This window comes from Podarcis pityusensis, assembly GCF_964106645.2.
Source record: "Podarcis pityusensis genome assembly, chromosome: 3".
NCBI lineage: Eukaryota > Metazoa > Chordata > Lepidosauria > Squamata > Lacertidae > Podarcis > Podarcis pityusensis.
Genome location: NC_138026.1, coordinates 89226246 through 89249149, shown reverse-complemented (window position 1 = coordinate 89249149; position 22904 = coordinate 89226246). Strand labels below are relative to the sequence as shown.

At 42.4% G+C, this 22904-nt stretch overlaps 1 protein-coding gene across 8 annotated transcripts in view; it reads right to left on the bottom strand.

Annotated features, from left to right (window-relative positions):
• Positions 1–22904, bottom strand: part of TOGARAM2 (TOG array regulator of axonemal microtubules 2) — an 80081-nt gene that overhangs the window by 6566 nt on the left and 50611 nt on the right. For all 8 annotated transcript variants that reach the window (XM_081000116.1, XM_081000115.1, XM_081000113.1 and 5 more), the window contains 8 exons: positions 21693–21834; positions 19450–19555; positions 15961–16196; positions 15162–15320; positions 14315–14432; positions 12869–12972; positions 11724–11922; positions 9995–10211 (listed from right to left, as the gene is read on the bottom strand). In XM_081000116.1, coding sequence (XP_080856242.1) covers positions 9995–10211; positions 11724–11922; positions 12869–12972; positions 14315–14432; positions 15162–15320; positions 15961–16196; positions 19450–19555; positions 21693–21834 — 1281 coding nt within the window. The remainder of the gene's footprint in view (positions 1–9994; positions 10212–11723; positions 11923–12868; positions 12973–14314; positions 14433–15161; positions 15321–15960; positions 16197–19449; positions 19556–21692; positions 21835–22904) is intronic.

Sequence of the window (22904 nt, the reverse complement as noted above, 5' to 3'; positions counted from 1 at the left end):
GAAATCAGAACATGGATCAAATTCATTTCTGACCTCAAACACAGTGGCCATTCTCCTTCACACACGCACAATCTGTCCTTAGAAAATCTGTCCTATAAGAAAATTAGCAAACCGACTAGGAAACATGTATGCTAGCTCCAACTTCAGTCCTGACTCTTGATCACCCTATAGTATGTCTTGCCTACCCACCCAACACTGCATTTCCACTGCCAACATAAATCCACGTGGCCTGGGATTTATAGCAGTCCTTGGTTGTGTAGTTATTGGCAACAGCAATTTCAGCCTACGGAGAACAACGTTTGGAACAAGCCGTCATTTAGACCTGGATTTATGCTTGTTTGTTCTTCAGAAATGAACTCAGCAAACCATAAATTTCCTTTGCAAAAGAAGAGTGCAGCCTGGGAATATTTATGGACTACAGACAGGAGAAGGAGCTAGCTGAGACTCATAACTTAAGGCTTCCCATGGAACCTGCGCAGAAGAAGCTTATTTGTGGGACTATCCCCACTTCAAGAGCAAAATAACTCACTAGAATGTCCAGATAGCTACAAGAACAAAATACTTTGGGGGATGGAGACACATGACTTTTTACCAGGAGAAGTCCATTTGTACAATTACCAAAGGGTATGTGGAAGAATGTGGGAAACTGATAGAAACTAGCTTTATCATGTGACCAGGTGCTATGATCACCCTAGTACACTATATTTTTCACCAGATGCTGGGGCTTAGTAAACAAATCTCATAATGTGACCTTCCTATGAACAATTGATATCCCTATTCATTCATTCATTCATTCATTCATTTCATGCTCATACTTGAAGTGACAAGTGGTCACTTCACGGCCTAGAACCCTCGTACCTACGGGACCGCCTCTCCTGGTATGCCCCACGGAGGACCTTAAGGTCCATAAATATCAACACCCTAGAGGTCCCGGGTCCTAAGGAAGTTAGATTAGCCTCAACCAGAGCCAGGGCTTTTCAATACTGGCTCCAGCCTAGTGGAACGCTCTGTCTCATGAGACCAGGGCCCTGCAGGATCTGATTTCTTTCCGCAGGGCCTGTAAGACAGAGTTGTTCCACCTGGCCTTTGGCTTGGAGACAATTTGATTCCCTCCCCCTCTTTCTTTTTTCCTTTCTCCTCCTGTAATGAGGCTGCATTTTAATGTTTTAATGTTGTATTTTAATCTTGTTTTTAAGTTGTATTCATTCAACTTGTTTTATTATTGGTTGTTAGCCGCACTGAGCCCAGCTTTGGCTGGGGAGGGCGGGGTATAAATTAAAATTTATTATTATTATTATTAATAATAATAATTTATGGAGGACTTCCGGGGGCGGCGCGAACGGCAATGGCGGTCCTCTTCCATTAGCGAGGAGGAGGCTCTGCAGAAAAGGGTCGTCCGCTACGGCGAAGCGGAGACCCACTACGGAAACCCACAGGCAGCAAGAGCCTGTGGTCCTGAGGCTCAGTGGGCGCCAGAAGCGACCTTCCAAACGGCAAAGGAACCCCGTAAGGGGCTCCGGAACGTGGAGGGGGGTTGCGGCGCTGTGAGCCGTTTCGCGATCTGCGGAGCGAAGCCGCGCTGCTGCTGCCGGTGAGCGCTGATCCCTTTTCCTGCAAATTCTTAATTCGGAAGAAAGCAACAACTTACTTGTGAGTAAAGACTGTATATCTTTAAATTTGAGACTAAAAGTTGCAATCAAAACATTGAACTTGGCTGAAAGCGGAGAGATGTGGAAACAGGAAGTCCGTCTTCCGCTGCCATTGAACTCTAAAAAGCAAAGAGCTGGAGGAGTGGAGGCTTAAAAAGGAACTTTCAACCTTATTGATCTGAGCACCCACTGAATTTGCTAAACAAAGTAAAGACTTTAAGCTTATGATTTGATACCTTTTATTTGTATTGATCTACCTTTCTTCTATTGGAATTACAATTGGAATGAGAAACCCAGGGTCCGGAGCTGCCTGAGCTCTCTGAGAGACTGAGCTGTCAGTTTTGCAGATTTGGCTATTGTGTATCAGAACTGGTAACAATCTGAGGGTATTTGGACTTGCTATTTTGAAACATCTTTTGATAGACCAGTAAGCACTGGTAGAAACAAAGTGACTGTTAACATCAACTCTGCCAAATATTGTTTTTGAAGGTTTTTGGACTTTAAATTGGACTTTAATTTTACTAGAATTCTTCCCTAAAGACACCTTAAGCTCCCTCTAGAGGATTTGAGACTTACAACAGTGACTGTACATTTATTTTCCCTTTCCTGGCCTTCTGTCTCTGGACTCTACTGTTCCCGTGGGAATAACTCAGCGTGACCTTGACTTTTAGATAACTTTGGAATGAGTGGCACAAGAAGAAGGGGAAGAACCAGACAAACAACTCTGACAACCCTAACCTCAGTCTCGCAGATACGTAGATCATCTGTACCTACTCTGCCTTCAGAGATAGAAGAAGCCGCTCTGCCACAGGCAAGGGAGGGAGAAACAGAGCAGTTACAATTGGAAGATATGGCCTCAGGATCATCTGCTTCTATCCTAGAGAAAATCTATGAAAAATTGGAATCCCTGGATAAGAGAGTGGAATCTTTGGATAAGAAAGCAGATGAGCAAACAGCTAAGATTGATCAAAATACAGAATGTTTAAATAGATTAACTGGACAAGTTGCACAGAACGTACAGGCAATTGGACAGTTGACGGAGGCTACAGCAGAAAATCGGAAATTGGCTGAGGATACTAGACAAAAGCTTGAAAATTTGGAACAAGAGGTAAGACCACTCTGCAAACAAGTAGGTGAACATCAGATTTACCTTTCTATGATAGAACTGTGAAACCGTGAGAACAACTTAAGGATTAGGTCGGTACAAGAAGCAGAAGGAGGTAACCTAGCTGAGTTCTTAACTAAAGAATTTTCCAAGTTTTGGAATTTAGAGGGAAAGGATTTTAAAATTGTGTCAGCTTTCAGGCTTGGAAGATTTACAAAGAAGGAGAGGCCCAGAGACTGTTTGATAACATTGAGATCAAAGGAAGAAAGGGATAAGATTTTGGGCCTACACTACGAAAAGACACTGGACATTTTGGACAGAAGAATTGAAATTTACAAAGATATTCCTAGACAACTGTTGGACCTTAGATCCGCCTACTCTGAACTTGTCAAACTTCTAAGGAGCAACTCAATTGCTTTTAGGTGGGAATTTCCTCAAGGAATATCCTTTACCTTCAGAGGGAAGAAGGTTAAAATTAGAACACTGGAAGATAGAGACAAATTTCTGTCTACATACGGAGAGGACCTTCAAAAAGGAATTGAACTACCCCTTGGGCCTGGAGTACCGGCAGCATCGGCACCTGTGGAACCTGAAGATCCTGTGAATAAGATACCACCCCTAGAAAAATAACCAGATTTATTCAGGATGTCTCTGCAACTTTTGAGCTGGAATATAAATGGCTGTAACATTCCGGAAAAAAGGAAGAAAATATTTCATATATTAAAAAAAGAACAATTGGACATTATTTGTTTACAGGAAACACATGTGACAAGGCTCCATAGAAAAGTGTTAATAAACAAAAGACTTGGCCAGGAATTTATATCTTCGGACAGAGTAAAGAAGAGAGGTGTGGTGATATATGCGAAAGAGAGCCTGTCACCCAAATTCTTATTTAAAGATGAACATGGAAGAATTCTGGCAATTGAGATACAACACCAAGGAGAGAAACTTTTGATATTAGGAATTTATGCACCAAACGAAGGGAAATCGGAATTCTACAAGAAGTTGCATGAGACTATGCTGGATTATCTGGACTATAACAACATCATTATGATGGGAGATATGAATGGGGTCGTATCAACCAACATGGACAAGTCACAAAGTCAAAATGTTACAAAAGACGGCAGACTACCTAAAACTTTTTTTGAAATGACAGACAATATGGATTTGATTGACATCTGGAGGACAAAGAACCCCCTGGGAAGAGAGGGAACATTCTTTTCTGAAGCCCAACTGACCTGGACAAGAATCGACCAAATATGGATATCTAGAGGTCTGGTACCTAAGGCTAGAAAAGTGGAAATCTGCCCAAAGACCTGCTCCGACCATAATGCAGTAAAGATGGATATGACACTGTTACCAACCGGCTCTTTTAGATGGAAGATGAATGACAACTTGTTTAGAGATCAGGAGATTACCAAGAAGGCCCAAAAAGCTTTGAAGGACTATTTTGAGATAAATATGAACACCTCGGTGGAAAAAAGAATCGTTTGGGACGCAAGCAAAGCCGTTATGAGGGGATTCTTGATACAACAGAATGCAGTAAAGAAAAGGACACAAAATGAGAGAAAAGACAAGATTCTGGATAAAATAAAAGAATTAGAGAAGAAGTTAAGATTAAACCCGAAGTCACAGCCAACTTTGAGAGAAATTAAACTCTATCAAGTACAATATTCCAAATTGATAAACCAGGAAATAGAGTGGAAGGTTAAATTAATGAAACAAAAAACGTTTGAGTCGGCGAATAAATGTGGAAAACTGCTAGCTTGGCAGTTGAAGAGAAGACAAAGATTAAATACGGTTACAAATCTAGAGATTGAAGGAAGAAATATCCAGAATCCTGTGGACATTAGAAAGTGTTTCCAGAGATACTTTAAAAAATTATACACTCAAGGGCCGCAAGACGAAGCTGAGATTAAACAATTTTTGGCAAAAAATGGATTACCAAAATTGTCACAAGAAAATAGGACAATCCTGAATTGCAAAATAACACCACAAGAGATTGAACAGGCCATTCAAAATATGCAATTGGGCAAATCTCCAGGGCCAGATGGGCTGACCTCCAAGTACTATAAGACACTAAAAGATTGTTTGATACAACCTTTGATGGAGGTCAGCAACGAAATTATGGAGGGGAAGAGGGCGCCGGAGTCGTGGAAGGAAGCGTTTATCACATTGATACCAAAGTCGGAAGCTGAAAAGACACAACTTAAGAACTATCGTCCCATCTCTCTTTTAAATGTGGATTACAAAATATTTGCAGACATTTTGGCAAGTAGACTTAAAAAAGTTTTAAATGAAGTAATTCACAAGGACCAGGCAGGCTTTCTCCCAGGCAGACACTTGTTTGCTAATACAAGGAACATTATTGACATTCTGGAACTTTTGCAAACAGACATAAATACAAAAGCAGTTCTAATTTTTATAGATGCGGAGAAGGCCTTTGACAACATTTCCTGGAAATTTATGAAGGGAAATCTAAAAGAAATGGGAGTGGGACGGGGTTTTGAGAATGGGATTGAAGCGATATATTCAGAGCAGAAAGCTAAACTGATAGTTAACAATGTGGTTACAGAAGAGTTTAAAATTGAAAAAGGAACACGACAAGGCTGCCCTATTTCCCCTTTGTTATTTATTTCGGTTCTGGAAGTGCTCCTGAATAAGATTAGAGGGGATCGGTTGGTGGAAGGAATTCAGGTCGGAGAGAAACAATATAAATTAAAAGCTTTCGCAGATGACCTGGTTTTGACCCTGCAGGAGCCAGAGTCTAGTACGAAAAGAGTATTACAACTGATTCATGACTTTGGTCGGGTGGCGGGATTCAAACTAAATAAACAGAAAACTAAGGTTTTGGGGAAAAATTTGACAGACACAGAGTCAGAACGGTTTCAGAAAGAGACAGAACTGAATGTGGTTAAAAAAGTAAAGTACCTAGGGGTAAACATAACAGCAAAAAATCTAAGTCTATTTAAGGATAACTATGAAAAGTGTTGGGCAGAAATTAAGAGAGATTTAGATAGTTGGACAAAATTGAAACTGTCTTTGTTAGGCCGAATTGCTGCTATCAAGATGAATGTATTGCCAAAGATGTTGTTTTTGTTTCAAACACTTCAGGTTGTGGACAAGACGGAGTGTTTTCAGAAGTGGCAGAGAGATATTTCTAAGTTTGTCTGGCAGGGCAAAAAGCCCAGAATTAAGTTTAAGATATTAACTGATGCGAAAGAAAGAGGGGGCTTTGCCCTGCCAGATTTAAAGTTGTACTATGAGGCCGCAGCGTTCTGCTGGCTAAAAGACTGGCTGCTTCTTGAAGACACTGACGTGTTGGATTTGGAAGGGTTTAATAATACTTTTGGATGGCATGCATACTTATGGTACGACAAGGTTAAAGCCAATAAGGCCTTTAAGAACCATATTGTCAGAAAATCACTGTTTAATGTCTGGACAAAATATAAAGACTTGCTGGAAAACAAAACTCCAAGGTGGCTCTCACCTTTGGAAGCCAAGGCCCGAAAAAGACCCAATATGGAGGCTAAATGGCCAAAATATTGGGAAATACTAGAAAAAGATGGAGACAATTGGAAATTGCAGAGCTTGGAGAAAATGAAGGATAAAGTGCGAGACTGGTTACATTACGCTCAGATTAAAGAAGTCTTTAAAAACGACAAGAAACTAGGGTTCCAGGTGGAGAAATCGAAACTAGAAACAGAACTGTTAGAACCAAAGTCTAAGGTACTTTCAAGGATGTATAACTTGCTGTTAAAATGGAATACACAAGATGAAATGGTTAAATCGGCTATGATAAGGTGGGCGCAGGACATTGGGCATAATATCATGTTTGAGGACTGGGAAAGGTTGTGGAGTACTGGGTTGAAATGTACTGCATGCAATGCTTTGAAAGAAAATGTAATGAAAATGATATATAGATGGTATATGACCCCAGTCAAACTTGCAAAAATATACCACCTGTCTGATAATAAGTGTTGGAAATGTAAAGAGAGCGAAGGAACATTCTTCCACCTCTGGTGGACATGCCCTAAAGTGAAGGCGTTCTGGGAAATGATTTATAATGAATTGAAAAAGGTATTTAAGTATACCTTCACAAAGAAACCAGAGGCCTTTCTTTTGGGTATTGTCGGCCAAGGGGTGGTAAAGAAGGACTGGACATTTTTTATGTATGCAACAACAGCAGCGAGGATACTTCTTGCAAAGCACTGGAAAGCTCAAGATCTACCCACACTGGAAGAATGGCAGATGCAACTGATAGACTATATGGAATTGGCCGAGATGACCGGCAGAATCCGTGACCTGGGAGAGGAGAAGATGGAGGAGGACTGGAAGAAATTTAAGACTTATTTACAAAAATACTGTAATTTGACTGAATGCTAAGCAGGATGCTAGATCATAAACAACTGAGCACCACTAAATTAGATGATTTAAGATAAGATAATAAGTGAGATTGGGAAAATATAAATTTTTTTGAGAATTATAAGATTATAAATACACAGATGGGATATAAGAATGTAAACAAGATGATAAATTGCTGGCAAAATGTTATAATGATGAAAGTGGGAGCGGGAGATGTGAGGAAGTCCAAAGAAAATGTGAAATTATGTTAAGACATATGTTATATTGTTTATTATATCTATTTTTATTCTAAACCCTAATAAATATTTTCATTCTGGAAAAAAAAAAAAAATATTATTATTAATAATTTATGCCTCTGACGCTAAGTGTTCTCAGCTGTACATTTGTTAGAAACTGGATTTGATACCAAGTTGAGCAAGATGGGACGCGGGTGGCGCTGTGGGTAAAACCTCAGCGCCTAGGGCTTGCCGATCGCATGGTCGGCGGTTCGAATCCCTGCGGCGGGGTGAGCTCCCGTCTTTCGGTCCTAGCTCCTGCCCACCTAGCAGTTCGAAAGCACCCCTAAGTGCAAGTAGATAAATAGGTACCGCTTTATAGCGAGAAGGTAAACGGCGTTTCCGTGTGCTGCGCTGGTGCCGGCTCGCCAGAGCAGCTTCGTCACGCTGGCCACGTGACCCAGAAGTGTCTCCGGACAGCGCTGGCCCCCGGCCTCTTAAGTGAGATGGGCGCACAACCCTAGAGTCGGACATGACTGGCCCGTACGGGCAGGGGTACCTTTACCTTTACCTTTTACCTGAGCAAGATGAGCACCACAACCCCAGAGTCATCCGCAACTGGACCTAATGGCCAGGGGTCCCTTTACCTTTATAACATAAAACTGCTTCATGACAATATTCATAGAAGTCAACTATTTCCATGGATTTCAACATTCTTCACATCCAACATGCTTTGGAAAGGACTTCCAGGATATGGCAACTTACAATCTGAGCACATGCAGAGCATTCACAAGACTGGTTCAACATGCTGAAAGCCACCAGAAATGCCAATCCATGTTTAGCAGGCTAACATGAAGAACTGCTGTGATGGAAAATGCTGCTGAAACCCAAGCTATGTGTCTCAAGTGTTTTCCATTGGTTTGTTCTAACCTTCTAAACCCATCCCACGCTCCCAGCCCATAGTTCTACTTGATTCTACCTTTCAAACATGCTCATTGGTCCAGGTCAAAGTCTCCTAACTATGTAAGCCTATACATGTTTGCTCAGAAGTAAGTTACATAGTCTTCAATACTTTGCTTCCGTCCTGGCTTTAGTCCTGCCTTCTAATAAGCATGTTCAGGACTCTTTTTGGGCTGTATCTCTCCACATGCTGCAGAATGAGATGGGATTGTGGTGGCAGAATGTTCAGGTTCAAACCGCAGGTCTGAAACATCACATTTCTTAATATTCTCCAACATATTTCCTGCAAGTAGAAAACCAGCATGGCAGGGAGATGGCAGGACCAGAACCTCTCCCCTTGATGTCCTAAATTTCTACATGCATGGAATTTTTAATGCGGTGAACAATGAAAAATGTGGATCCACACCGGAAATCTGAAATTATAGCATTTACCCTTGCATCTTAGACACAGTTGTAATGCATATGTTGGTCCAGCCTTCAACATAAAGCTAATTTTATAACACCCAAATTCTATTTGAAATCAATATTTTCTGAACACCCTAGTATCAAGAGCAATACGCAAATGTATCTGCTCCTACTGAGTACAGTGGTACCTCGGGTTACATACGCTTCAGGTTACATACGCTTCAAGTTACAGACTCCGCTAACCCAGAAATAGCGCTTCAAGTTAAGAACTTTGCTTCAGGATGAGAACAGAAATCGTGCTCCGGCGGCGCGGCAGCAGCAGGAGGCCCCATTAGCTAAAGTGGTGCTTCAGGTTAAGAACAGTTTCAGGTTAAGTACGGACCTCCGGAACGAATTAAGTACTTAACCTGAGGTACCACTGTACAGAACACCCAGGACAAGTCACTTTAATCACACTGTACAAGCTTTTAATGAGGCGTTATTCCCTGACAGCAGCGCAACATTTTCCCCTAGTGACCCTCACTGAAAGGTCATCTCTCATTTCAGCTCCAAGTCTGCCGTCATTCCACATGCATAACATTTCTTTTCTTGTAAGAATTTAGCACAGGGGAAAGGTGGCAGATTTACAGCTCCAGAAACAGGTTTACTCTGTGTAGACAAAAGTAGAACCAAAGTAGCACAGTTTAAAAAAAAACAAAAACCAGCACATCTCTCCATAAGCAATAAACAAACAAAAGGGCTAAAATATTAAACTTAAGCTGTCATAAATTATGTCGGTTTTCTTTCATTAGAGTTGCTCTGTGAGTTTGTTACTATATTTTTTCTCTTCAGAAGGGGAATGCTTGTGGGAGTAGGATTTTCTGCATCAGATGCCAAAGGAACATGGCTGGCCATGGGTACAATGTATCCTGAAAGGGGGCAGCACACAGAATTCCATTTCTTCCTCAGGCAGCAAAATATATTGAGCCAACTCTGGGTAAGGCAGATGAAGAAAAGAAGAAAAAAAACCCAAAAACCAAATTAGGCTGTAGCTATGAGGTCAGCTTATAGACTCAGATATCAAGTTACACAATTTGGATTCTGAGATAAACAAGCAATGGCTGCTCCTCATCTCAGATAATTTTTAAAACACTTAAAAACTATTTTAAAATGTTTCATTTTAGCTTTAGAAGTGTCTACTCTACAAGCAGCTTCATAAGAGAGCCTTCTATGGAGGCATATGGGGTCCAGCCTTGATCTCTGGTGGGAAGCAATATAAAGGTGTGATAGAAAGGTAAACATAAATTCATAAATACCTAGATGAATAATCATTTTGTCCAGCACTTTCACTGCAGCGTTGTAGATCCCAGAATTCTTTGAGTTTAGGTTGTCAGTGACTACAGTCACCACAGAGACCAGGACTGGATTTAAACCATCTTTGAGGATTGGGATCATGGAAGCAACTGACTCTAATGCATACTGATTCACTTTCTTGTTCGAGTCCTGAAGTCTCGGAGTAAAAGCATCAAAGATCTGTTAACACAAAAAAGAACAAGTAAATCCTACTGTAAATAGCATACTGCGCTGTTAGCACAGAAAAGTGGAGAAACAGAGTCAGTTACAAGTCTACATATGGAAGCAAAACATTTCAATATAGTGTCTTCACAGCCATCAGAACCTCCTTTTGTACGTACTACCATTTCTCATAGTGGAGAGATAGCTCCTAACAAACCAAACTAAAAAACTGGGGATAATTTTGGTTTGAGATAGGGAGATATCCTTGTCTAATTTACTGCGTTATGTTGAGGAAGTTTTACAAAAGTTAGCTCTATGATGGTGAAGGAATAATCAAGCCAGGATCAGCAACATGTAGTTAAGGGAGGGCATTGACTGACTGACTGACTGACTGACTGACTGACTGATTGATTGATTCTTTGGGTCATTAATAGGATGTGGTGCTCTATAGTTACCTCCCTGCCCTCTTGAAAGTAAGCAGTTTTGTTTTGTTTTTAACTCCTGTATACAACCTGTAAACAAACCAAGATCTCTTCTTTCCACAGTTTACAGAGAGATGGAGGCCAAGAAGCAGCAACTGCTACGAAGGTTCTTCAGAAACAGCAGCACATTGAACATTGCCCTTACATAAGGGCAAAATATATGTTATATTAGCTATGTAGTTGTGCATTTAAGCGCTAGCAATCTACACTGGGATCTTAGCAAGGGGCTGTAACTCAAAATGGAATATTAGCATGGCAAAACCTATTTGGTTTTTTGCAACTTTCTGACTAGTTGCAGGACCTTAGCCAGACCTAGCAGAGTAAACGCAGAATCCACAGAAGCAATTGGCGACTTGGCTGCAAACAGGATAGACGAAGCAGGAACCAGGAACTTATAGTTAGGTGTTTATTATATACAGTGGACTATTTACAGGAACAGAACACGGATCTTTAGCTAGCTCTCTCATACACGACTCACAACTCCTACACTGACACACAGAACTCTGAACACTGAACTCCAGAACTAACACATTCCAGTTAGTAGGCCATTAATTATCACTCCCTTGAGAGAGCTTGACCAATCAGGGAGCTGTCTCCATGTCTCTGTTATCACCAGGCAGACTTACTCCTTCACATGACCTTCTGGCTGTCTGCCAAACCTTAATTGCCTCTGTGTGAGTAGCTGCACGTACACAATTTCCCAACAGGGTGAGGCTCAGAAACTTTACTCCCCACTGTAGCCATAATCCAAATTGTGCAATTTGAATTGGGAGAGAGGATCTTTCCATTTCGATCTCTTTTATTGTACTTACAGGTACAGAGCCCCCAAATCTGGATCACAACCACAGTAGGGCCAAGGATTAAACCTCCTTCCCCCATTACACTACCAATCTGTGCTTAAAGGCACAGCCATGTATCTCACATAATACATAGTTCGCCCATCAGTTAAACTGAGTAGGGAATCGGGATTAAGATGGCCCAACCTAATCTCAACGAATGGGTCACCTGTATTAGGCTACTGGCACCCAAATGTATGGCATCCAAGTACCTGTATGATATTTGAGGACACAAGCTGGGGGTTGTTCCTGCAGTGCTCCATTAGCAACGCCACTCCCTCCATTCGCATCTGGAATTCCTTCGCCACCAGCATCTTGTTCAGCTCCTTGAGCTGCTCCATCATTTCGATGCTGCGAAGGGACGAGCGGCGAGCCACCACCTGCGGGATGCTTAGGACATCTGGGACAGAGCTGGTATTGAGAACCAAAGGTTTATTCATTGTGTTATGCATTCATAGTACTTAAATGACAGCACTCAATTACATTGCCCGATTACATTGCTCTCATGACTAGGAGTGGGGGAATTGTCTGTTTCTCATTTTTTCAATCATAGCTTCTGTTCTTCCACGTTTCCACATCAGTTTGTGGTTGTGGTTGTTAAAAAGAATCCTCATGAAAATTCATACATGTCTTAGTGTGAATTTATCCTAATGCACACACTTTTATATGCAGTTTTGCCTGCTATATATTTTTGTACACAATTTTCATAATTTAATGGCTTTTTGTAGGTTATTTTCTTGAATATATGCATGTTATGCACACTTTAGTATCTGCATTTTTGGTAACACATTACTCAGTTGGAGAACTGTCCTGCAAAACATTAATAACTGCATACGCTGAAAGACAGCTGTGTTTCAGTTCTTCAGTTGTTTTGGGAAGGGCCAATTGGGCAGGTTCACTTTTGAATGCAAGCTGAAATGAATTTTTCCTCAATCCCTAACTCAGCACCAACACAATTTTTGAAATTCAAAATGTATAGTGCACTGAAGCAAAATGTTTTAACTTACTGAACCCACATAATTCCCTTTGGCTGTAAAGTTATCGGATGTGCCAAACTGGAAGATGACTGGCAAAAAAATGGAAGCGGGGAAAGTGAAAGAAGGCTGAGGTGGAGGAAATCAGGAAGGTCCTGTCTATGGTTTAGAGAGCAAGGGGCTAGGATTCATGGGGATGGGCAGCACATGCTTCTGGTAATTTCATTCAATAACACAATCAAGGGCCTTTTCAGGAGACATTTTTATTGAATGGAGGAAACCACAATGGATCCCACGAAAACATATCATGCTAAAAGATAGCAAAAAGAAAAACAGCTCTGAGCATGCAGAGTAGTTTAGAAGAGCAAAGGGGTGCTCCATACCTTTCCTCTGAAGGCAGGCTGTCCAGTGAGGTTGTCAGACTGCTGCTCTTCGACCCTCTGTGGCTTTTGGCAGAAGGAGCTTGAGAAGATTGGTCTTCTAATCCCTGCATAGAGAAATGCATAGGCCAGGAGTGGTTAAGCTTTCTTGAGTCAAAGGCCACACTGGCCTTTGGTCAACCCTCCAAGCACTACATGCCAGCGGTCAGTGTGGCCCCAGTGGTTGTTTCTGGCCCCGCTCTCTTATTCAAACACACAGGCACACACACACCCTCCAGAGAGCCAGTGTGGTTAAGAGCGGTAGTCTCGTAATCTGGGGAACCGGGTTTGCGTCTCTGCTCCTCCACATGCAGCTGCTGGGTGACCTTGGGCTAGTCACACTTCTCTGAAGTCTCTCAGCCCCACTCACCTCACAGAGTGTTTGTTGTGGGGAAGGAAGGGAAAGGAGAATGTTAGCCGCTTTGAGACTCCTTTGGGTAGTGATAAAGCGGGATATCAAATCCAAACTCCTCTTCTTCTTCTCCATAGAAAGGAGCTGGATTGGGAGGGTTATATCCCCCTCTGCACTCGATCAAACTAATGACTGGGGAGGGAGCAATCCACCCCACACTGTGCCTGCTTTAAATATGCTTTCGTTTCACTATGGCTGCCATCAAAATCAGGGGGGCTTGGGAAGCTGTGTGACCCCTAATATAGGCATTTTAACAAAGAGTGAAATTACACATAGACAAGTTGCAGTGTTTTCAAACTTTTCCTGTAACATTTGAAGAGGAGATGTATGGGCACAAACATATGCTTAAGATCAGAAGAAAATCTTTGCTGGATCATGCCAATGGCCTATCTAGTCCAGCATCGTGTTTTCTCACAGCGGCCAATTGGATGCCTGTGGGAAGCCTGCAAGCAGGCTGTGAGTGCACAGGGGTGGCCTGGGACATTTCAGCACTGGAGACAAAACACCCCCTGCCACCTCCACAGTGGAGAGGGGCATGAGGTTCAGAGAAGGCCTCGTTAAGCCTTGCCAGCCCACCAGACTACAGTGGGGAGGGGAGCACTTCTCTTGAAGGAGTATCAGTTTCCAAAGTTTCCTTCCCGCCCAGTAGCAAAGCTGGGTGGTGGAATGCCTCCCCTCTTGCCAACATGGTGAGAGGAGAGGCATTCTGCAGAGCTTTGCTGCTGGTCTTAACAAGTCTGAGATATTTCATACGTCTTACTCTGAACATGATTGAGCTTGGATCCAGCCCTTAATTTTTATTTACCAAAGAATGAAATATATTTTATCTTCTGATTCCACTTTCGGTGCAAATATTTCTTATAAAAAAAATTTATTAAAGCTTTTTCATAATATAGTAAGATAAAAAATAATAATCTGAATAAAAACAAAAACAGAGAGAGAAAGAGGAAATAACACACCAAATCTTCCCAACACATTCTGTGCACCTCCATACTCACTTTCTGCTTAATTGCAGCCATGACGTCACGCAAGTCATGTGACGGTAGACACTGCTTCAAATACCCATCAAATTTTGAATGGGACATAAGGATGTTCAGCATCTTCCGGCCATAAAATCTTGCACAGGGAGGGAAAAGTTAATTAAGAACATTTGATGGCAAAATTTTGACTCTGTTTCAGATAGTGCCATTGGTCTGGTTCAGGGTGGTCCAACCTCTCAGGCCAAGTGGGCCATGATAGTACTTTGACACAGAACCCGTGAGCCACACACTGAATTAAATTTCCATATTGTAAATCAAAGCGTTCACAATATAGTTACTATTATTTAACACACACAATTAATATAATTAAATACACAATTAATGAGTAAAATATAAATTTCTACAAAAGACAAATCACAAAATAATTCAGAAAAATAGAACCACCACAGATTCTGAAGGAAGTATACCATATTTCAAGACATCAAGAACGCTTTTCATTGCCAGCACTCATTCATAATAAAAATGAATGTATGTACCAATGTACCAGTGTGCTCTAGCGATGAGAGTATTGGACTAGATCAGACCTGGGAGATCAGGGTTCAGATTCTTTTCACAAACCTCTTTGGGGTAGCTGCTGTTGTTGGTTTTGTCTTTACAATCGAGTGGCATATGAATTTCATGAAATGAATGAATGACTGAATAAATAAACCACTCCCACCATACCTGGCCATTGGCCATGCTAGCTGGGGCTGATTGAAATGGAAGGCCAAAACATTTGGAGGGCAATAGGTTGAGAAAGGCTGGTCCATTTCAGCTTGCAATGAAATGCATTCAAAGACTCTCAGCTGTTTGCCTGGCAGTTTACCTTGTGTCTTGATTGCAGTCTTGAGCAAGTTTGACCAGCGTCTGCACTAGAAGCTCTGTACTCTCCCGGTTACCCGAGAGCAGTTTCTCTGCCCCAATCTGCTCCACGATGGTCAGCAAATGTTCAGCCGCACATTTCCGGATGAGGGGGTTACGGTGGCTGCAAACACAGTGGTCCTAAGAATGAGACCTCTTCTTTTCTTATACTGCAAAGTGAAAAAAAGACCTGGGCGCCTGGCAGCTACCCCAGCTTGCCTCAGCCAAAATATCCCAACCCAGCTAGTTCTGACCCTAACTGGCAAACTGGCTTGCAGGGGTGGGAAACCTGAATGTGAAATTTGGCTTAACTTCATGTGGGCGGAAAAGGAGGGTGGGAGCAGGAAAATGGAAAGGGGGCAGCTGAAACAGACGGAGTGGTTGAAGGAGGGGGAGCAGCCCTCTGTAAGCCATCAGTTCAGATCTCTGGCAAGAGTGTTTTGCCTCAGCTCTGGCAAACCATAGGCAAGGAAGAAGATGTAGAGGAGGAGGGGGAGCGCACGGGGTGACCACACCCATTTTGGACTCCAACCCCACCCATCATTGCCATGCATCCCCTGAAAGTTTACCCCCCAGGGACATGACCCTGGTGCCTTATTATCCAGCGTGATTGCAGCCCTACTCTACTTCAAAAGAACAAGTCATGCGCAAGAAGAAGAGGTGCGAGGGCCCAGAAAAAAATCTAGGAAAATTGGAGGGAGGGAAATTGGTCCAGATACAACTGAGGAAGTACAAGCATGCAGAAGAAAAGGCCCTTCACGTACTTCACTCCATTGGCCATGAGGGCAGTCATCGCTCGTGAGGGAGTCACATTCTGCACCATGACGTCCAAGCATTGATCAGCTGCTTTCTGGATGAATTCACTAGAATCGCCTGCCTTCTGGAGAAGGACCCGAGAAATCTCTTCAACCTCTTGGTCCATATGCTTCTTCATGGCCTTGAAGAGGTCAGCTAGGGTCCCGATAGCAAACCGAGATACTTTTGACCGGAGGTTGCTAACCTGGCAATGGAAACATTACAAGCTGAAACGTTTGCGCATTCGTGTGATCCTGTTTGCTGCTGCAAATGCTGACACACCAACGAAAGGCAAGACAATTTATTTGTAATTTTCCACAAAATGCCACACTTCTTATCAAAGTGTGGATAATAAACCAGGATGTGCCAATCAAGTTGAGTCACTCGCAGTGTACATCTGCATTGCCTTCCTATCATGAATAGGAGAAACATGGAATTGTTTCAGTTTTGATAATGGCTCCATCTGAATGGGCACCACAACCTGCAGATCTAACTTAAGGAAGGAGAGTACTAAATCAGGAGCTCCTAACCATCATTTAAAACATATGCATGCATCAATGCTTAATATAAATAAAATAATATAAATAGTTGCTCAGTGGTTTGAGCAACTAACGAACTTTTTGCTGCTGTGCTCCACATGAGAGGCAACAACAAAAAATCATTATTTGTACCCCACCCATCTGACTGGGTTGCCCCAGCCACTCTGGGCAGCTTTCCTCACTTTTACACACAAAATACTTAACAGGAGCTGAATGTCCTAACAGATGGGGGGTGAGCTGCCAATGCCTGAAAAGAGCTGTAAATATTTATCAGTCCTAATTTCTTATATTACTTTTTAAAACTATGAAACGAAAAAAGGGGGGATTTCTGGAAGGGAAGTAAGCCATCCATTTTTCTTTCTATGTATAAACAGACACCCTGCTGTCAACACTTTGCTTGTGTTTTGCAAAGTGGGAGGGTCTGAATCCCACAGAACTGAATCCCACATTCAGATAATTAAAGTTTGAAGATGCTCCAACCTTCCCATTAACAAGGAATCAAGTCTACATCCATGATAATTTCAGAGAGAAGCCAGAGACCACAAATTACACAAATGGCCAGCCATTATTTGCTGCAGATGACAGAAGGCTTAATGGCCTTGCCAACTTTGCTATGTTAACAGCCCAGTCGGCTGATCAAACAATGAGCAAGTGTAGAAATGGCCCCTGTGGCTTCTTTTACCTCCTGCTTTTTATTAGAAGGGTTTAAAATGAGAACAATAAAAACCTCTCCATTAAGCGATCAAATAAACAGCAAAGCTGTTAAGCGCGGCCGCTGGGTAAATAAGCTCCCTAGAATCCAAGAATTGGCTGCCTCACAGAGTCCAGCACATAACGTATTTGGGTTTGGAGAAATGTAGGTAGCTCGGATCAGCTTTTGTTCTCCCCCCTTTTTCTGGGTGGAAATAGAGGAAGCATTTCAGACAAAGAGATGCAGTTGATAGAAGAGACAGAATCAACATGGTTGGACTTGCAGGTTCTTCTGTGAGACATGCTGAATTTGGGTTTCAACAACTAAGTACAAAATGCATGTACATCAGGTCAGATACGAAAGCTACATATACAGTGGTACCTCAGGTTAAGTACTTAATTCGTTCTGGAGGTCCGTTCTTAACCTGAAACTGTTCTTAACCTGAAGCACCACTTTAGCTAATGGGGTCTCCCACTGCTGCTGTGCCGCCACCACACAATTTCTGTTCTCATCCTGAAGCAAAGTTATTAACTTGAAGCACTATTTCTCGGTTAGCGGAGTCTATAACCTGAAGCATATGTAACCTGAGGTACCACTTTATGACTAAACTGTATCTTTCAATCCACCTCCGATATACATCAGAAAGGCCCTAGTCCTTTCCTAATCACTGCTTTAAGTGGAGTATACACATTTGGGTCCTCAGTAACTGACATGCTTCACGGGTATTTGAGTACAAGAACCCAAGTACATTTCTCTTTCTTCTTCGTTCCTTTATTTTAGACAGATATTTGCCACTTACATGTATACATAAAATATATTTATTATATAAAACGATGGCAGAATCCAAGTATTTGCAGATGCAGAGGCCATAGCTCAGGAATGAGGAAACTTTTTCAGCCCAAGGCTGCATTCCCTTCTGAAAAACCTTCCAAGGGCCTCATGACGGTAATGTGAGGGGCCAGAGGCAAAAGTACTTGAAGCAATGGTTGTAAAATTTACCTTTGTACAATAGGAGGATAGTTCCTGCATACACATCTCTATATTCTCCATCCAGACACACAAGAGGCATTATCAGTGCATTGCTCATGTATGCAAGTTTCTCAGAAGGTCCACATGATGACTGTCCTCTTCAAAAGGCCACCCCATATATTTCCTCCATTTACCGTATTTTTCGCTCTATAAGACGCACTTTTCCCCTCCTAAAAAGTAAGGGGAAATGTGTGTGCGTCTTATGGAGCGAATGTAGGCTGCGCAGCTATCGCTGAAGCCAGGAGAGCAAGAGGGATTGGTGCGTACCGATCCCTCTTGCTCTCCTGGCTTCAGAGATAGCCACGTAAAGCCTCTTGAGCGCAGCCGGAGTGCTCCTGCCTCTTTGCTCAAGAAGCTCTGCATTGCTTTCTTGTTTTCCTCCTCTAAAAACTGGGTGCGTCTTATAGAGCGAAAAATATGGAAATTCAGATTTGCTGTTTCGATGGTTTTGCTTTTTTGTTTTTACTTATTGGATTTTCCATTGAAACAGTAAATTATATGGGAAAATAATATGGGACAGTGTTTTGATAAGGATGACGTTTTCTGGATAAAACTTGCATGCCTCAGCAGCATTGAACAGATAATAGAAAGCCATGGGGAAGCACCCCTACAGAAGTATGGTGCAGGGTGGACAGAAAAAAAGCCTCTGAAGATTGCTAACTACAGGTTGCGTTATCTGGCTTTCACTCTAGACATCCAGAGAAACTTAGGAATTTTTTTTAAGTGACCTTCTAGGTCACGATAGCTATTAAGCATCCAAGGATGGCTTCTAAAGTGACTCAGTGGGCCAGGCTCCCAGTGGACAGGAAAGTGGGACCTCAGCTCTTCCATGGATACTAACTCAACTTTTATTCTTTCACTCTATTGCCATTCTCCTTGCTAAAACAGAGTAAAAAGTCACTGAAAGCTTAAGTTTCAGAAGCAGACAGCTTTGTGGAAAGTGAGTAAATGCATGCAAATTTAATTAATTTGCATGGATTTATTTTGTGCTGAATTCCCCCCTCCCCCGTGCAGGTTATACACAGCTTATTAATTGCTTATTTTTCCAGTAGAGATAAGGAGCATATTGGGCAGCAATAGGTATAGACAGGTATAAAAGCTGCTCAGAGACCCATTGGCTAAATAAAAACAGATTGGAAAGTGTCAGGTAAGCCACAAGAGAAGATAGATTGGACATATGTTAAATGCACATTTCCCACCTCCTTTGTGGCTGCCAAGGAAACATCATGAAGTCTACACTGGAGAACTTCTGAATGGCAGGTAGCCAAGCATCGGATGCTGAAGAGTCCTTTCTCCTTCAGATGCCTGAGAGGCAATTATCAGAAAGATGGAGGGAGAGAAGAGAAGGGAAATTATTGGTCTCGCCTGGCATTTTGCAGAAACAGGATTTCTCACTGCAGTAAAAGAGTCTGAAAATGAGATGTGTCACAGAAGCCACACATTGGGAATACAGAAAAGCAAAGATGCTGAATTTTAACAGAAGCTCTTATACACTATGGTTTTAAAACTACTATTGGGGGAAAATACATTCCACTGTGTGCTAGACAGAATCTCCTATGAATTAAGCTGAATAAAAGAGTGTGATTGATTTACTAGTTCCACATCATAGGCTCCATCCTTGGAAAGGGCTGAAACCTGCATGGCAAGTTTTTCTCTTGCGAGGCTCAAGAGGTGAAGCTTGTGGAGTCCCCCCCCCCCCTTTTTTTTTTTTAAGGCCAATAATCCCTCACAACTCTGCCTTTCTGAATTAACAGCACCATCTGCAGGTGATCTGGCGACAAAAATGAGCACAGGTGACAAATTCCAGAGCAACAGCTGCCAGAAAGGTAGATGTGTTTGTACTCTTAGCAACAAGAAACAATATCATAGCACTTTAAAGACTAACAGATGGATTATAGCATAAGCTTTGTGGACGACGGCTCACATCATGAGACGTGTGAATTGTTGTCGCTGGTTGGCAGATATATCCAATGAAAAAGAAAAAAATCATGTTAACTGTGAGGTCCAGCGGCAACGAAGACTGAATCTTCCACATCTTTTTGAAAGCACAGCTTTTATATTTCCATAGAAAACTAATGGTGTGTGTTAGGAAAGGCTTTTTATCAAGTTGTATATTTTAAAAAGTAGGATTATCTATGGGAATGACACATTTCAAATTAAATGTGGTAACATTGTGCAACTCACTGGCATTATTACAATGTCTGGGGGTGTTAAGCAGGGTCATGGCCAGCGCTACTATTAGACAAAGTGGGGAAGCCACCTGAGGTAACTGATTTGGGGTGTCACAAAATGGCAACTAATTGTTATTTAATTATTATTAGATACTTACTGCCTGCAAGTAGGAGAGGTGCTTTGGGGAGTTTCTTCCTCAGGTGCCAATATACCTTACCTGCCCTTGTGCTTAATGTGTATGAGGTGGGAATACTAGTGCTACTCTGCCTCAGGCAGCAACATCTCTTGGACCTGCCTTGGGCAAGATTGTATTCTTGCCCCCTTGGTGTTTATTTTGTATCTAAATGAACTTGACAATGCTCTTAACGCCACTCTCCAAAACTTGACAGCAGAGGCAATTGAGTCTTAATTTATTGGCTAATGATGTGGTCTTATTATCGTATTCCAGACTCAAGTCTTAAAAGGCTTTTTGGTCATGTTTTCTAAGTCCTGTACTCTAAATTGTACTGTACAGATAAATCAGGGGAAATTACAGTTAGCTGTCTCTGAAAAAGGTTTATTCAGTGGAAGTGGCTGCTTGGCAGCCAAATTCTAATCAAGAGCTAAAAGCTGGCTTTGCTCTTGTCTCACACATAGATTTCATGCTGTCGAGAAAGCCACTCAAAGCAGGACAACTCCACAGGGGTGTCAGCTATAAGAAGCTCGTGGGACAGTATTTGACTGAACAGTTCCACAACAGCAAGGACTTTCAGCTGCCCAATGGGATTTCCCTGCCCTCTCCTCTCCCCATATGTCCCCTGCGAGACCCATAGATCAGCTCCCAAGGATTGGGGAAGACCCTGGAACAGGGTTAGGGGCAGCACAAGGAGGACAGAGAAGTTCCAGCTACACCTCGTTTCCCTAGCAGAACTTTTTAGCTGGACACCGTCCATGGAGTTGAATTCAGGGTGTGGGGCTTAATGGGGCTGGGTGAAAAAATAGGAAGGGAGGCCCAAGTTGGGCTGCCTTGACATTGCCCACAACCTTTTGAAACAATCTCACCGTTTTCCCAAACTGGGCTTGTGAAAGTCCACCATCAATTTGGTATCCTCTGTGGGTTTGTGGGAGGGAAGGAATGAGACAAAAACAGATGGAGTGTGTGCTGTCTGGAAACCAGAGGAAGTGAATTTGAATCTCACTTTATACTGTAGCCTTCATGCAGCCACAAGGCCACTCGCCTAACTTTATGGCATGAGGCACAGGGGGAAGGTACAGTTTTCTCTTTCCTTACCAATCGTTGCTATTGAGCCACTTCAGAGCATCGACCAGCCCCTGCTCTGGGTAAGACAAGGGTCTTATTTCTAAGGCATCTCTATTTACGAGGTCCTCTTCCCATTCCGGAGAACCCTGGAGGTTTGCTGGCAGGGAGTTAGCTGTAAGTATGAAGCAACAACAGCTAGGCATATAAATGCAATTAACACTGGCAGTCAGGAAATTACAATTAACGCTACAAATAAGTTGTTGTTATAAGGAGTCATATTTCATTTTACTGTTCCCATGGAGTTGTAAATGCATATCTGAATTGCATTCCATTGAAAGGACTGCAGTGAGAACAGACCGTTTTCACCGAAGTGTGTATTGGGCTGAACATCCCATTTACTCCGAGTCCCATGAGTGGCTTCTCTGGTGGGGGCAGAGGTGCACCAGGCAATGGAAGCCCACTCTGCACCATCCCACCTTTGCACTATGGCCTATTGGTGACATCTGGCTGATCTGCAACACTGAAGAGGCATCTCACATTTGGGCTTGTTGTTCGCCTAACAATTATACCACACAATACCATATCTGTTCTTAGAGAGGTATAACTTTCCAGGAGGACCCACTGAAGTGCCGACATAGCATTAATATCAAATCATCCTGGCAGCCTGCTTTGACTGCAAAATCTAAACCATTCCACGAGACAAGGTGATACAGCAGCAGGCCGAAGCAAAACAATAATAATCACTATAAAGCTTTCTATGGACAGAGGAGAATGCTGAGTCGTATGCTATTTGCACAGGGACCTTGAAAGGGCAGGAGAAGCAGGGAGAACTCCAGAAGTAAATAAATAGAGGGTAGTTATTTCTTTAGTACCAGATGACTCAGTAGAAGATGGGAAAAATGGAAGAGACGGGGAGCAGTCCACTGTACAAAGGCAAATTTTGCATTCACTTTGGCCCTGCTGAAGACTCTCTTGTGGCCCTTGGAAGGTAGCCCAGAAGCAAATGTGGCCCTCGTGCTGAAAGAATTTCTCCGGCCATGCCTTACACACTCCCAAAAGGAAAGGGCCACAAACAATGAGGGGGTGCAAATAGAAAAGCGGCTGCAATCAAGATGTTGGCTTTTTGTAGTAGTGTAATAGATAGGGAGTTCCTAAGGCAACCTGTCGGTTTTCCATATTTGCAACACGAACCAATGCATGTTGGTTCAGCAACACGGATTGTTTTATAATTTTGCACCTCAT